We start from the raw sequence: 15,095 nt of genomic DNA on the forward strand, positions 1-15,095 counted from the left end.
GTGGTTGTTTGCCTGGAGGTACCCCATTATTTGTGTGGTTGTGGGGGCTGGTTGCCTGTGGGGGTTCGCTGCTCATTAATGTGGCCGCGGGGAGTGGGGGGTTGTTTTTTGTCTGGGGATGCGGAAGGATGGTATGCCAGGGGGTATCACCTTGGTTGTGAGGCTGTGGGGGTTGGATTGCCTGGAGTTGGGGGGGGGGAGGAGCTGTTCAGTAATGTGGCTGTGGCGGGGAAAGAGAGTTTGTTAGTTTTTTTGCGAGGGTGGCGGCAGTGGCCTGGCTCCTACACTTTCATCCTGGCTCCTAGATTTGAGAAAAATGTGTCAAGCCCTGCTTTAAGCTAATAGTTTCGATGCTATGGTTAGTGCCTCCTGATGGACATTTACACTGGCCAAATACTTAATAGTTACCACGGTTGGTAGGTTACCTACCATATGTAGAGGCAGAGCGCCTGTTCTAGACCAGTTTCTGTAGTGTACTAGATCCAATGTATACAAATAAGCAATAACTGATGTCTGAGTTCAAGATTCTACTTATCCAGTTAAAATAGAATATTCCCTGTGTGTCACTGACACAGTTGCTGTCCACAGCCTTGACTGATTTTTAGGGTGAGGCTTAAATATGTTTTCTTATAAATGTAACATCTATAAGGGGAGTAGATTATCACTAACTCGATGTAATAGTAACTTGCATATGATGGACAGAAATTACCAAACTGGGGAGCACTGTTTTAAGATCTACCAATGTCAAATTATGACATTTTATCATCACATGCCAATTTATCAATGAACTATACTGTTTTCTCAAAAGACAAGAAAAGTTTTAACCCCTCTGGTGGTGTGTATGCTTCATTTTGAGTAGGCCAAAAAAAATAAAAAATAAAAAATGCTAGTCTGAACAAGAGAACAGAAAGAATTAAGATACAAAAGGTGCTCAAGAGCAATTTCTTTTAAAGCACACTTTTCTAGAACTAGCCACTATGTCTTTACAGAAGCCACCCACAAGATGCTGTGATTCTGCACTTGGTGCACTGGACTTACCAGGTGATGTAGTGCTTTCTTCACAGCTACGATCATGACTAAGGACACCGCTTACAATATCCTGGAGACCAGACGAGACAGCCTCATTTGTTTCCTCAACAGTTTCTTGTAATAACAGTCTGACAATCCCAATAGATAAGTTACTAACAACTAGATTAAGAACAGCAGCAGTTTCTGAAATGGGGGATAAGATGCCTGTTCTGGGCAACAAATCAGGTTCCGTCAACACATCAGCAACCTAGCAATAAAAGAAACAAGAACAAAAAATAAATAAAATAAAAATCCTTAGCAAGAATAGGGAAATGGCAACAGCAAATGAACATTACAGTCTAGTAAATAATTGACCATAACTGGTGCTAACTTGTGCTTAGAATGGCTATAATGATCATCATAACTGTCAATTCATGGTGAATTTTACACAAAAAATAAATAAATATATATATATATATATATATATATATATATATATATATATATATATATTATATACACATACATACATATACACACACATACACACATACATTCACACGCTTTTATTGGCTGATCAGCACTAAACAAACGTGTAATGTCAGGAGTCAGTGTTTCGCAAAGCATCTGTAACTGGGTTTCAACAGGTGAATAAATATACATGCAATTTCTAGCAATGAACAAAATAAAGGACTGATTTTCTGTAGATTGATCTGAATAAATTTTATATTAAAAAAATAATTCTTGTTTACCAGGAGTAGCCTTTTAGACAGCACGGTGTGCAGAAGCTGCTGAAAATGAAGGGATGGTGCATGGCGATCGTTGGATGAACTCTGAAGCACCCACGTTTCCATTGTTAAAGGATCAATTTGTTTCATATTCCAGTTTTGCATGGTTCCTTTTATATGGATTTTCCTTAAACCCGTAATGTGTTTTTGTGTTATTGAAATAGGCTCCAAAGTAACTGCACAGTCCCACTGTTCACTCTCACCTGCAATACAAAGAATTTTGTCAGCTAGCATCCCTAAAATAACCCATTTATGAGAATGGGGCATAACCGCAGACACAAAATGAATAACTTGTATCCAGTAGTTACAACTAGAAATGTAACTATTTGCCAGAAAAATGTAGGTGGTCATTCAATTGGCTGATATTTAATTAGAAACAACCTCATTGTTTTCCCAGACAGATATGGTTTATATACACTGCTTACTCAGTTACATAGAAGGCACATTTTTCATGTTAACAACGCATGCTCAATGGCTAATTGCATTAAAACAATACATCTGTGTACAGATAAGCTCTTAAAAAAAATTCTACAGACCATGAAAAAAAAAAAAAAAAAAAAAAAAACATAAAAAGGAAAGAGTTGCCCATAGTAACCATTTTCCGAGTACATTCTAAAAAAAAATGGGGTAGGCAAAAAGAGATAGCTGTATACATAAACCCACTGCCAGACTTCAGGAGATCTTGAAGAGTTGGAGAAGACACTGTAGGGCCGTAACTAGGTGTGGGCAGATGGTGCTTAGCACACTTGTGCTGTGGGCGCACCATCCGCATACAGTGAACAACTCGTAGCTCACCACTTTGCACATGCAAGGCATAGTATGGCAACGCTACAAAATTATAGATCATATTCCTAAAAATCTTAGGAGGTGGGGGACCGGTCCAAAAAACTTCTTCAAATTGAGGCCAAATGGATAAAGGCCTAAATGAGGCACTCAATTTAAGATGTTTTCTTTAAGTTCAAGCGCTCAAGTTTCATGTGGAGTGTCACTAATACAGTTAAGATAGCTGGTGGTTTATCCTAAACTGGCTATGTTTTAAATTTTGATTATATACATTAAATTATATTGTATATATATATCTCTATCTATCTATATCCCACACAATGGAGGCACTTGGCGAATAATAACTGACACCACCACAGCCGGTACGGTCAACGTTTCAGGGACTTCTCCCTTTTATCAAGACACAACCAGCACTAACACAGAAAGACATATATATATACAAAACAATCTCTTACCAAACACCAATAAATGAGCAGGATACGTTGTCCCCCAGCCACAGGTGCTAAACTCCACAGCTGTCACACTAACTGCCGAGAACAGCGTCCGGGCAGGGTGGGCGCGGCCTTCTCACGTCGGGGAATGGTTGCATAGCAACACTCCCCACAGCGTCTCACAGCCAACCGCCGCAGCCCGCAGGTGCTGACCTTACTCGCGCGTCACTTCCTCCATAGGTGCTGCCTGGCGAGCGGCAGCTGATAGGCAACCCCTCGCAGCGTGGAGCCAAGCAACCACCCCCAACAGGAAGAGAGCACGGATCCTGAATGACACCCAATGTGCACAAATAAAACATAAAAAAATATCAAAACATGACAAAAAAGACTGAGGTATTCTGATCGTCCTCCCTAACCAATAGTGGAAAACGATCAGGCATAATAAACCTATTACATAACGACTGAGACACATCTGGCCTGTATAATAATAAAATATTGTTATGATGCTGGCAGTAATGCTGTAACAGTTACAGAAGACTAATAGACTCAATCAGATGTTTTAGGTAACTGGTGTAAAAAACACGGAAAAACAACATATCTGATTACTGATCAATGACAAACCAGACCTAAACTGGCCTATACTCACTTCTCTCTGGAGAAATTACAAGAAGCAATTGAAGCTTAGTGCTTCATTAAGACCATGGGGATGCACTGTCGGCAATTTGTGTATCCACCATGCTTCTTTCTGTAACAGGGTTTTACCCCTGTTACCACCTCTGATTCTGTCCAGAATGTGATCAATAATTTTATAGCAAATAGTCGCAAGAGAATGATGGCAATTCTTGAAGTGTCTTGCCACCGGCTGATCACTTCCCTTCCCCTCCAGTGCCACCCTAATGCTGGATCTATGGGGCAGATGTATTAACCTGGTGAAGGCATATGGATGTGATAAACCAGTGATATGTGCAAGGTGATAAAGGCACCAGCCAATCAGCTCCAATATGTAAATTAACAGTTAGGATCTGATTGGCTAGTGCCTTTATCACCTTGCACATATCACTGGTTTATCACTTCCTTATGCCTTCTCCAGGTTAATACATCTACCCCTATGTAACGCAATTCTCTCTTTGAACTGCCTTATACTCTTACCCACATACAACAAGCCACAAGGGCACTTGATATAATACACAATAAATTTGCTAGTGCACGTAAGGGCATATTTGATCTTAAAGGATTTCCCTGATCTGGGGTGTAAAAACGTATCCCCTGTTTCCAGGCAACTGCAGGTTGTACATCCTGTACATCTGTAGTTCCCAGGTTGACGTGTAAGGAAGTGAGCTGGCTTTTCTGGACCATGATTTGAAATATCATTATGGACTACAATATCTTTCACATTACGTCCTCGCCTGTATGAAGCCATCAGTGAGGTATTTTTCAATGAGGGCAATTCTTTATCTCTAGAAATCACAGGCCAAATCCCTTTGGCCCTGCTGTATAGATGTTTACTGGCAGTAGTATAGTCCTGAGTCCACACCATCCGGGACTGTTCATCCATCCGTCTTTTAGTCCTTAATGTCTCAGATCGTGAAATGGCTAAAGCTTTTTGTTCAGCTTTTTGAAGAGAATTTTTCTGTCATGTTAGAGATTTGTATCCGGGCATCCTCCTCGTCGCTACAGATTCGTCTTATACGTAGAAATTGGGAGAACGGGAGACTCCACTTTGTGGATTCTGGATGGAAACTGTTTGCTCTTAAGACCGTATTGCGGTCAGTGGGTTTGTAATACATACTCGTATTAATACTGAAGTCAGTCCCTATTGAAACAGCTACATCCAGATAATGGATCTTTTCAAAACTGCATTCAAAAGTGAATTTAATGTCAGAATCCTTTTCGTTAATTGATGTCATCATAACCTTGAATTCTGCTTCCGTCCCCATCCAGATGATAAAGATATCGTCTATGTAGCGACGAAAAAGGAGGGAGGATGTTATCCGCGTAGCCCTTGTTGCTGAAAAACAGATGTTTCTCTAATTCGCTCAAACACATTGGCGAAACTGGGTGCCACACACGATCCCATGGCGCACCCAGTCCGTTGGCGAAAAATTGGGATTTTTGTTTACTTACCGTAAAATCTCTCTTTCTCTGAGTCCATCTGGGGGACGCTGCGCCGTTACTTGTGGGGTTAGAGGTGTGTGGTAGTGGAGTTTGGCACAGAACTATCAAAATCTGACTCCTCCCCCCTCTAACCCCTCCCATCTCCTTCCTGCTCAGCCCTGTTCAGTTAACGTTTAGCCAAGCCAAAGGAGATAGACCAGAATAAAAAATTAACCAATTAAACCAGACAAACTATGGGAGGGATCGCAGCGTCCCCCAGATGGACTCAGAGAAAGATTTTACGGTAAGTAAACAAAAATCCCAATTTCTCTGTCCTCCATCTGGGGGACGCTGCGCCGTTACTTGTGGGACTTCCCAAAGCAAGCTAATGAGAGGAGGGAGACGTTGACGGCATAGCCGTCTGTAAAATACGACGCCCAACAGAGGCAGTCTCCAAACCAAAAGTATGAAACCGGTAAAACTTTGTGAACGTATGGACTGACGACCAGGTCGCCGCCCTGCATAGTTGCTCAACAGATGCACCACCGCGAACAGCCCAAGACGCTCCAACTGCTCTAGTCGAATGAGCCCTAATTGAGTCAGGAACCGAAACGTTTGAGGACACGTAAGCCTGTCTGATGGCCGAAGTTACCCAACGGGCCACAGTGTTCTTAGAGGCAGGCCAACCTCGTTTGGGAGCATCAATCAATACCAGCAAGGAATCCGTACGACTGAAAGACTCCGTGCGAGACAAATAAATACGTAAGGCCCGAACAACATCCAAGAGAGCCAAATGGGAATCCTCCCCCTGAGAAGATGACGGATTAAAAGCTGGAAGAACGATGTCCCGATTTAAATGGAATGCTGAAACAACCTTTGGAAGAAATGAAGGCTTTGTCCGCAGCACCACCCGATTTTCATGAAACACTAACAAGGGCGGCCTGCAAGAAAGAGCCGCCAACTCAGACACTCGTCTAGCTGAGGCAATCGCCAAAAGAAAAACAACTTTTTGTGTTAGATAACGTAGTTCCACAGATTCTAGAGGTTCAAATGGAGACTTTTGAAGAGCCTTAAGTACCAAGTTTAAATCCCAGGGAGGAATCGGAGGAACAAAAGGTGGTTGAATTCGAAGTACTCCCTGCAGGAATGTTTGAACCTCTGGGATGATTGCTAATTTCTCTTGAAAAAGGACCGACAAGGCCGAAACCTGACCCTTCAGGGAAGAAAGTTTTAAACCTTTGTCAAGACCCTCCTGGAGAAAGGAGAGCAGGCGAGGAAGTCTAAACAAATGCGGAGTCAAGTTCCTTTTCTCGCACCAAGCAATGTAAATACGCCATACTCTATGGTAAATGCCAGAAGTCACCGGCTTTCTAGCCCGTCATTGTCTGAACAACCGCACGAGAAAGACCCTTTGCCTTCAGAATGTTGGATTCAAGAACCAAGCCGTCAAAGCCAGCCGATTTAAATCTGGGTGGCGACAAGGTCCTTGAAGAAGAAGATCTGGTCGCAGAGGGAGGCGAAAGGGATCTCCGACGACCATGCTGCTTAGAAGAGTGTACCACTGTCGGCGCGGCCAATCCGGAGCCACCAGAATTACTGCAAGGCCTTCTCGCCGAATGCGTTGGAGTAGACGTGGGGGCAGTGGAATTGGTGGGAACACGTAACCCAGCTGAAATTGCCACGGAGCTGTTAGTGCATCGATCAGAAATGCTTGAGGATCCTGAGTTCTTGATCCGTAAACCGGAAGTTTTTTGTTGAGGCGTGACGCCATCAGGTCTATGTCTGGCATTCCCCAGCGATCCACTAGAGAAAGAAACACTTCCTGGTGAAGTTCCCATTCTCCCGGATGAATCGTGTGACGACTCAAAAAATCTGCTTCCCAGTTTTCGACTCCCGGAATGTGAATTGCTGAAATCACGGGAATCCAATGCTCCGCCCACGTGAGAATCTGAGCAACCTCTCTCATTGCGGACCAGCTGCGAGTTCCTCCCTGTTTGTTGATGTAAGCCACTGCCGTGGCATTGTCAGATTGCACCCGAACTGGATGGCCCTGCACCATGGTCTGAATCCGAATGAGAGCATATCGGATCGCTCTCAATTCCAGAATGTTGATTTGTAGTTTTGACTCTTGATTGCTCCAGCGCCCCTGTAAATGATGAGTCTGGAACACTGCTCCCCAACCGCTGAGGCTTGCGTCCGTGGTTACCATCATCCAAGACCAGACCGTGAACGGCGCACCCTTCCTCAGATTGTGACTGTGAAGCCACCAGTAGAGCGACTGACGAGTTCTTATCGACAAGCGTATCAACTGCAGTTCGAGACGTGAATCCGTCCGAGTCCAACAGTGGAGAATCTGAGCTTGAAGAGGTCGGGCGTGGAATCTGGCGTATGGAACGGTCTCGAATGAGGACACCATCTTGCCCAGTACCTGCATGCATCTGAGGACTGACACTGCCGGCAATTTTAACAGGGTTCTGATTCTGGCTTGTAAGTCCTGAATCTTGTCTGTAGGAAGAAACACCTTCTGGCTGTTGGTGTCGAATAGAAGACCCAGAAAAACCATTTTCTGTGACGGGAGTAAAGACGACTTTGGAAAATTGATTATCCACCCGAACGACTGTAGAGTCTCTATCGTTAGACGCAGGTTCTGAGTGAGAATCTCCGGTGACGGGGCCTTGATCAACAGGTCGTCCAAGTATGGGGTGATGTTGACCCCTTTGCAACGGAGAACTGCGACGACATGACCCAGGACCTTCGTAAAAACCCGGGGAGCCGTAGAGAGACCAAAGGGAAGGGCCCGAAACTGAAAATGCCACGGACCTACTGCAAATCTCAGAAGGGATTGATGTCCTGTCCAAATTGGAACATGTAGGTATGCGTCCTTTATGTCTATTGAAGCCAAATATTCCCCTGGCTCCATGGCTGCGATAATGGAGCGAATGGATTCCATCCTGAATTTTTGGGATGAAAGGTACGGATTGAGAGCTTTTAGATTTAGAATGGGTCGAAACGAACCGTCCGGCTTGTCTACGAGAAAAAGACCCGAGTAAAAGCCCCGACCTTTCTGAGGAGCTGGGACCGGAAGGATTACTCCATTTTGTAATAATGTTGCTGTTGCCTGAAGGAGAGCTTGACGTCTGGAGGGGTCGTCTGGGAGAGGTGTGACAAATAGTCGGGTTGGGACTGTCTCTTCGAAATCCAACATATATCCTCTGGAAATGACCCCTATTACCCACCGATCTGGTTTCGATAGGAGCCACACTTCCCTGAAGTGAAGTAAACGAGCCCCAACCTGTATTGATCCCTCCAGAGGGCCCGAAGCGTCATGCCTCAGGCTTGTCGGCAGGCTTACTGGCCGGTCTGCGAGTAGCCTGAGCTCCTCTACCTCTGAATGATCCCCTCCGTGGAAATCTGGAGAAGGGTCGAAAGGACTGGAAGTTACCTCTGCCCTGCGTACGAAAGGACCGAAATCTTGTAGGTTTTGGTTTGTTAGGAGCAGACGGAAGGAAAGGGCTCTTTCCTCCCGTAGTACCTGAAATTATCTTCTTTAACTCTGATCCAAAGAGAAATTCGCCTTCAAAAGGAACTGCCGTCAAGGTCTGCTTTGAGTCCGAATCAGCATTCCAAACCCTAAGCCAAAGAGATCGTCTTGCGGATACTGTTAAGGCAGAAACACGGGACTGTAGCGCCACCGAATCCAATAAGGCTTCACCCACGTAAGTAAGGGCCTCAGAAATCTGTTCTGCTAATTGAATGGCCTACGACGGATCGTCTGACTGCATCCCAGATACAACCTGTGCAAGCCACTCATCAACGGATTTAAGCACCCAGGCACTCGCCAGAACTGGACGGAGAGAGACACCTGATAAGGAAAACATAGATTTTAGTAATGCTTCTATCTTCCTATCGGTAGAGTCTTTTAAAGTCACAGACTGTACTGACGGAATAACCGTAGCTTTTGCTAAATGCGAAATAGGAACGTCTACCTTTGGGGCAGTTTCCCAAAATTTTGTATCCTCCTCTGTAAAAGGATATAGAAATTTTAACTTTTTAGGAGCTTGGAAACGCGAATCCGGTTTTAGCCAGTGTTCTTTTAAAATATCCGCAAAGTGCGAATAAGAAGGGAAGGCAGTAACCTGTCTCTTCTGTCGTTTGAAGAAAGAGGAAGAAGTCTCGGCTACTGCCTCATCCTGAATATTAAGGGTCTGACGAATGGCTTCGATTAGTAGCCTAACACCTGAACTAGTAGATAAATCCTCATCTTCCCAAGCCGAATTTTCGTCCCATTCAGGATCTACCTCCCCTTCTTCCAATGGAGATGTCAGAGTATCCAACTCCTCTCCCGGAAATGCAATAGCGGGCAACGGCTGCGTTCGCTTAGAAGCCGCCGAACTACTGGCCGAATTTACAAATTTATTTACAGACTGAGTCAAATCAGTGAGACACTTTCCCATATTCTGGGCCCACAGCGGTTCCACCTGAGTCTGGGCCAAAGCTGCTTCCGACCTTGACTGACGCAAATCTGAAATTGCATCCACCATGGCCTTGACCCAAGGGGGCATTGACTGATCTGTGGATCTGGCCTGCTGATCTGCCGCTGGTGCACCCGAGCATGATGTACAGAGGGTCCCTGCATCAGCACTCCCCTTAGCCAGCTTTGTGCCACATTGTGAACATGAGAAATAAACCACTGAGGTTGTTTTTCCCTTTGTAGGTTTCTCTGGCTTGCTGGTCATCCTTTACTCTGGTGTACTATGTCCTGTCCCCCAAGTTTGTTAACAAATATCTCTGAGATTCAAACCCACGAGAATGTGCTTATGTTTCTGTTAACATGCTGCTTTAGCCCACCGGACTAGAGGAGACACTGTGATCCCCCCCCCTTTTATACTTGCGGTTTTGTGTATGTAATCCCCCTCCGTAGCACAGCGTCCCCCTGTCTGCAGGCAGAGAAGATGGCGCCGTGACCAGCAGCGCGTGCGCGGGCAGAGCTGAGAGGGAAGACGGCTCTGCCCGCCTGACGTCACTCCTCTCACTCTCCGTCAAAACCGGAAGTTCGGCTCCCGTGCGCCGCTACACAGAGCGGTTGTCACGGCAGCACAGCCACGGTCCAGGGAGTGAATAACACCCTCCCGGACCTAACCACAGTCCTCCACATCACATTCCACCCCAGTTCAGCCATCCGGGCTGTCTGTGGATGGTCGCGCGCTCCGGGGGGGGGGGGCTGGTAGCGGCGGGGGAACAATGTTTAGATAAGAATAAATTCTCCATTAGTAATAGGAAAATAGGGACAGCCCAATACTGTCAATGACAGATTGTGGCTGTCCAGTACCTGATGCTGCTTTCTTCTCTCTCTCTCTGAAGGCCCCAGTGACCAAGGTATAGTGGCCTCCATGCAGCAGTCTGGAATGGGATACTAACCCCTTCCACTGTTATACCTGTCACCTGTAAACAGGGACTAGGTATTTGTGAAAAAAAAAAAAAAAAAACCTAAAAAGAGAAATAAAAACTGTGTCTGTACCCCACAGGCACAAAACTAAAACTGAACAGGGCTGAGCAGGAAGGAGATGGGAGGGGTTAGAGGGGGGAGGAGTCAGCTTTTGATAGTTCTGTGCCAAACTCCACTACCACACACCTCTAACCCCACAAGTAACGGCGCAGCGTCCCCCAGATGGAGGACAGAGAAATCTTGTTATCAAACAGAAAGTAATTTCTTTCTAGTGTAAGACCTAGAAGGGTAATGAAGAAGGCAATATCGGGACCACCAAATTCCGGTTGGTTCCTCAGGAATGTTTCCATCGCCTGTAGACCCCTCTCGTGGGGAATACTGGTGTATAGGTTGATTACGTCAACTGTGCACAGCAAATAGCGAGTCGGTAGAGGTGAAATGGACTGTAATGTTTGAATGAAGGCAGTGGTATCTCTCAAGAAAAGCGGTAATTTCTGGATCAATGGCTGTACATAGAAATCCAGAAATTTAGAAAGATTATAGTAGAGAGAATCCCTTGCCGCAATAATGGGGCGTCCCGGAGGGTTGACCACATCCTTATGGAGTTTAGGGATGGTGTAAAACACCGGAAGGATGGGCCATTGTTCGCTCAATGCCTCTCTAGTGTTATCTGTGATGATTCCATCTTCCACTGCCTTCTGTAAGATCTTGTTCAATTGTTTGGTATTGTGCAGTCGGATCCTTACTAAGTTGTTCATAGGTCACTGTATTATCCAATTGTCTGTACGCTTCAATTTTGTAGGCGGTAAGGTCTTGCACCACGATGCCTCCACCTTTGTCCGCCGGTCGTATGGTAATGTCCTTATAATTTACTAATTGCTTCAAAGCTGCAGACTCTATCCTCGAGAGGTTGTGCACACCTGTAAGCTATATGGGGGTACTTTCTTCAATATACGTCTCCATGCAATAAGTGAAGGTTTTAATACTTTTATTCAACGACAGAGGGTTAAAATTCGACTTCTTGTATATAGGCATTGGTTCAGCTGTATTGATTTTATTGGCAAAATGTTCTTTGAGTTTGACCCGACGATTTAGCTTAAATAAATCAACTTTGTTAGTGAATACATCAGGCCCACGCGTGGGGACAAATGAAAGTCCTTTGTTCAATACCTGGACTTTTGTAGTGCTTAATAGCCTCGATGAAAGGTTAAACACTATGTTTTCTTGGATGCTGCTTTTGCCTGCTTCCCTTTTGTTTTGGCCCCCCCTGCGTGTCCGGGCTCTTTTTTCGACTCGTTTTTTGAGCGAGTTTTTACTCCAGCTGGTTGTTTCTGAGAGGCGGAAGTAGAAGCACATTCCGTGTCACTAGAAGATAATGCCGTGCTCGATTGATCTGTTTCTAATGCGAATTTCTTAGATTTTCTTTGAAATCTAGGTTTTCTGTATTGGGCTGATGCTTTATTGTATACCCAACTATATACCTGATTCAGGTTGTAATCTCTGTTGACAGTGGCACGTTTGGATTTCTTAAAATTAATCAGCTCTGTCTGATATTTCTCTATTTGTACAGATAGTTTTTCCAGCCAATCTGGGGGTGCTTCTGCCTCAATTTTGCTTAAATGGATACTTTCAAAAGTAGAGATTTTTTCTTTTGTGATTTCCAATTCTCTTCTAGATTCAGCCACAACCAGCAATATCAAATCAAAAGAACAACGATTTAATACAGCTGCCCACTTTCTACAAAAATCTGGATTGTGACGGCCTATGGTCGGTATGTTTCTGATTCTAAAACCTCTTGGGATCCTTTTGTCCCTGAGGTAATCAGACAAGGTCACACCATGCAGTAGAAAATCTACCTCCCTCTTTTTGAGTTTGGTTAATGATGAAATTAAATGTTCAATCGAATCTGCGTCACTGCCCGATATTAAATCGTGTGAAAATAAAATAGCTTCAGCCTCTGTGTCCGTGTGTGTGAGGGTTTCCCCTTCCGGTAATGTTGGAACACAAAATCCTGGTACCTCAGTCGACGACATTCTAATCAAACGTGAATAATAAACAAACAGTGTAATCCACCCATTCACTGTGTCTGTCCCAATTCAAACTCAATTTTGTTAAGCCGGTGCCACGACTAGTAGAATCACCGTAGTGAAACTCTGTAGATATATGCACAATGTGTCTGGCACTCACGCTTTGAAGATTTCAACAGGTCCGGTGCACAACCTCTCAAACGAGTATATGGATCCCACACAATGGAGGCACTCGGCGAATAATAACTGACACCACCACAGCCGGTACGGTCAACGTTTCAGGGACTTCTCCCTTTTATCAAGACACAACCAGCACTAACACAGAAAGATAGATAGATATATATATATATATATATATATATATATATATATATATATATATATATATATATATATATATATATATATATATACACATACATACATATACATACACACACACACATATATACACACACACAAAACAATCTCTAACCAAACCCCAATGAATGAGCAGGATACTTTGCCCCCAGCCACAGGTGCTAAACTCCACAGCTGTCACACTAACTGCCGAGAACAGCGTCCGGGCAGGGTGGGCGCGGCCTTCTCACGTCGGGGAATGGTTGCATAGCAACACTCCCCACAGCGTGTCTCAGCCAACCGCCGCAGCCCGCAGGTGCTGACCTTACTCGCGCGTCACTTCCTCCATAGGTGCTACCTGGCGAGCGGCAGCTGATTGGCTCCACGCTGCGAGGGGTTGCCTAGCAACCACCCCCAACAGGAAGAGAGCACGGATCCCGAATGACACCCAATGTGCACAAATAAAACATAAAAAAATATCAAAACATGACAAAAAAGACTGAGGTATTCTGATCGTCCTTCCTAACCAATAGTGGAAAACGATCAGGCATAATAAACCTATTACATAACAACTGAGACACATCTGGCCTGTATAATAAAATATTTTTTGGTTCACCTTGACAAAGGGGCGTGTGTGCCCCGAAACGTTGGCCTGAACATATTGTAATATGGAATAAATTTACACATCAATTTTTTTCACCTGTGAAAGTCTCAGAGTGCCGCTGCTTGTACGATGTATTTGGAATATATATATATATATATATATATATATATATATATATATATATATATATATATATATATATATATATCTCCTCTATGCATCAAGAACCAGGCGGCACTCCACGGATTTTGTTCAATAAAAAAGTGTATTACATGCAACTCAAAAAATTACAGACATAGTGAACACCAACGTTTCAACACCACCTGGGCGTTTTTGTCAAGGTGCAACGCTGTGTAGTGTTTCTCAAAAACCAAACTTCCACACCTATGGTTGCAGTTTAGGAGATCCTTTGTGATACAACTGTGGGTCCTTCTGGGAGTTCCAGTGTTTTATAATAATTATCTTTATTCTGGATATACTTTTTTGATACTTCTGCGTATCCTTATAGAAATCTAACCTAGTGCACTGAACCAGTTCATGCGTGCAGGCTGAGCCAGTTTTAAAGATGGAAGGGCTCTCATTACAGTCTAAGTGGGAAGCCACTTTTTAAGGTTTACTCTTCCTTTTATATATGATGAGTCTGCCTTTATATAAAGGTCGCTTTTTAACATTCTCTATGCAGAACCATTGGTGTAATATTTGATCCTATTACTTTTTAGTTACCCCTGATGAAGTCAAACAGACAAAACGCTTTGGGTTTATCAGCTATAAATCAGTAATCCAGTTGATTACGCTCCCTTGTGTTGAGTTTACACCTTGCCAAGGTGAGGGAGTACATACATCTATATCACCTACTGGATATTTATGTAATTACAAAAAAATCTTTATGTACAATATTCTGTAAGACCTTTTGTATAAGGATTTTTATGAATATGTTGTTATTCTATTAAATAATTTTATTCTAATTGGCCTTGGGCCATTTGTTTGGGTGACTCTTTGGTGAGGGGTTATCCACTGCAGGAACCCAGAGAACCTCGCCTTCTACAGTATAAGATATATCCATTTGGAAGGACTTCCGTTCAATCTATACAAATATCGCAGCGCACTTCGGAGTTGTTTTTTCTGCTTCATGTAAATTTGAGATTTGGCAACGGAGATTTCACCTGGAGTGCTGCTTTTTCTCTTTGGGCGCAAGATAAGGATAGTGTGTGTGTGTGTGTGTGTGTGTGTTATATACATACATATACACACACACAACCCATTATGCGGTTATGCACAGAGTGCTATACAAATTGCTGCAATCAAGTCACAGTTTAATATATTATGTCATTTACTGTCACATCTTTGTAACCACTTCAGTAACCATTTCGTTTGTTTGTTTATGAGTTTTTTTAGCTACAGTTCAAGCAACAGCTGTATATGTAGTAATGGTTACTATGGTTGTCCTTATACACCCCAGCCGGTCAGACCGGAGCTGTGTCACTTCTGGGGGGCATAGTGATTGCAGGGCCGGAAACCGGGCAGTGTGGCAGGAGGCAGCGGGGAGGACCTTCTCACCTAACAGGTATTTAAACA

The 15,095-nt window shown here is 43.9% G+C and overlaps 1 protein-coding gene across 2 annotated transcripts in view; it reads right to left on the reverse strand.

Annotated features, from left to right (window-relative positions):
* The window catches only part of TICRR (TOPBP1 interacting checkpoint and replication regulator), a 143,708-nt gene that overhangs the window by 105,028 nt on the left and 23,585 nt on the right, over positions 1 to 15,095 (reverse strand). For both annotated transcript variants that reach the window (XM_063925784.1, XM_063925783.1), the window contains exons 3-4: positions 1,761 to 1,999; positions 1,039 to 1,276 (exon numbers count right to left, since the gene is read on the reverse strand). In XM_063925784.1, coding sequence (XP_063781854.1) covers positions 1,039 to 1,276; positions 1,761 to 1,999 — 477 coding nt within the window. The remainder of the gene's footprint in view (positions 1 to 1,038; positions 1,277 to 1,760; positions 2,000 to 15,095) is intronic.

Source organism: Pseudophryne corroboree, chromosome 6, assembly GCF_028390025.1.
Source record: "Pseudophryne corroboree isolate aPseCor3 chromosome 6, aPseCor3.hap2, whole genome shotgun sequence".
NCBI classification, from domain to species: domain Eukaryota; kingdom Metazoa; phylum Chordata; class Amphibia; order Anura; family Myobatrachidae; genus Pseudophryne; species Pseudophryne corroboree.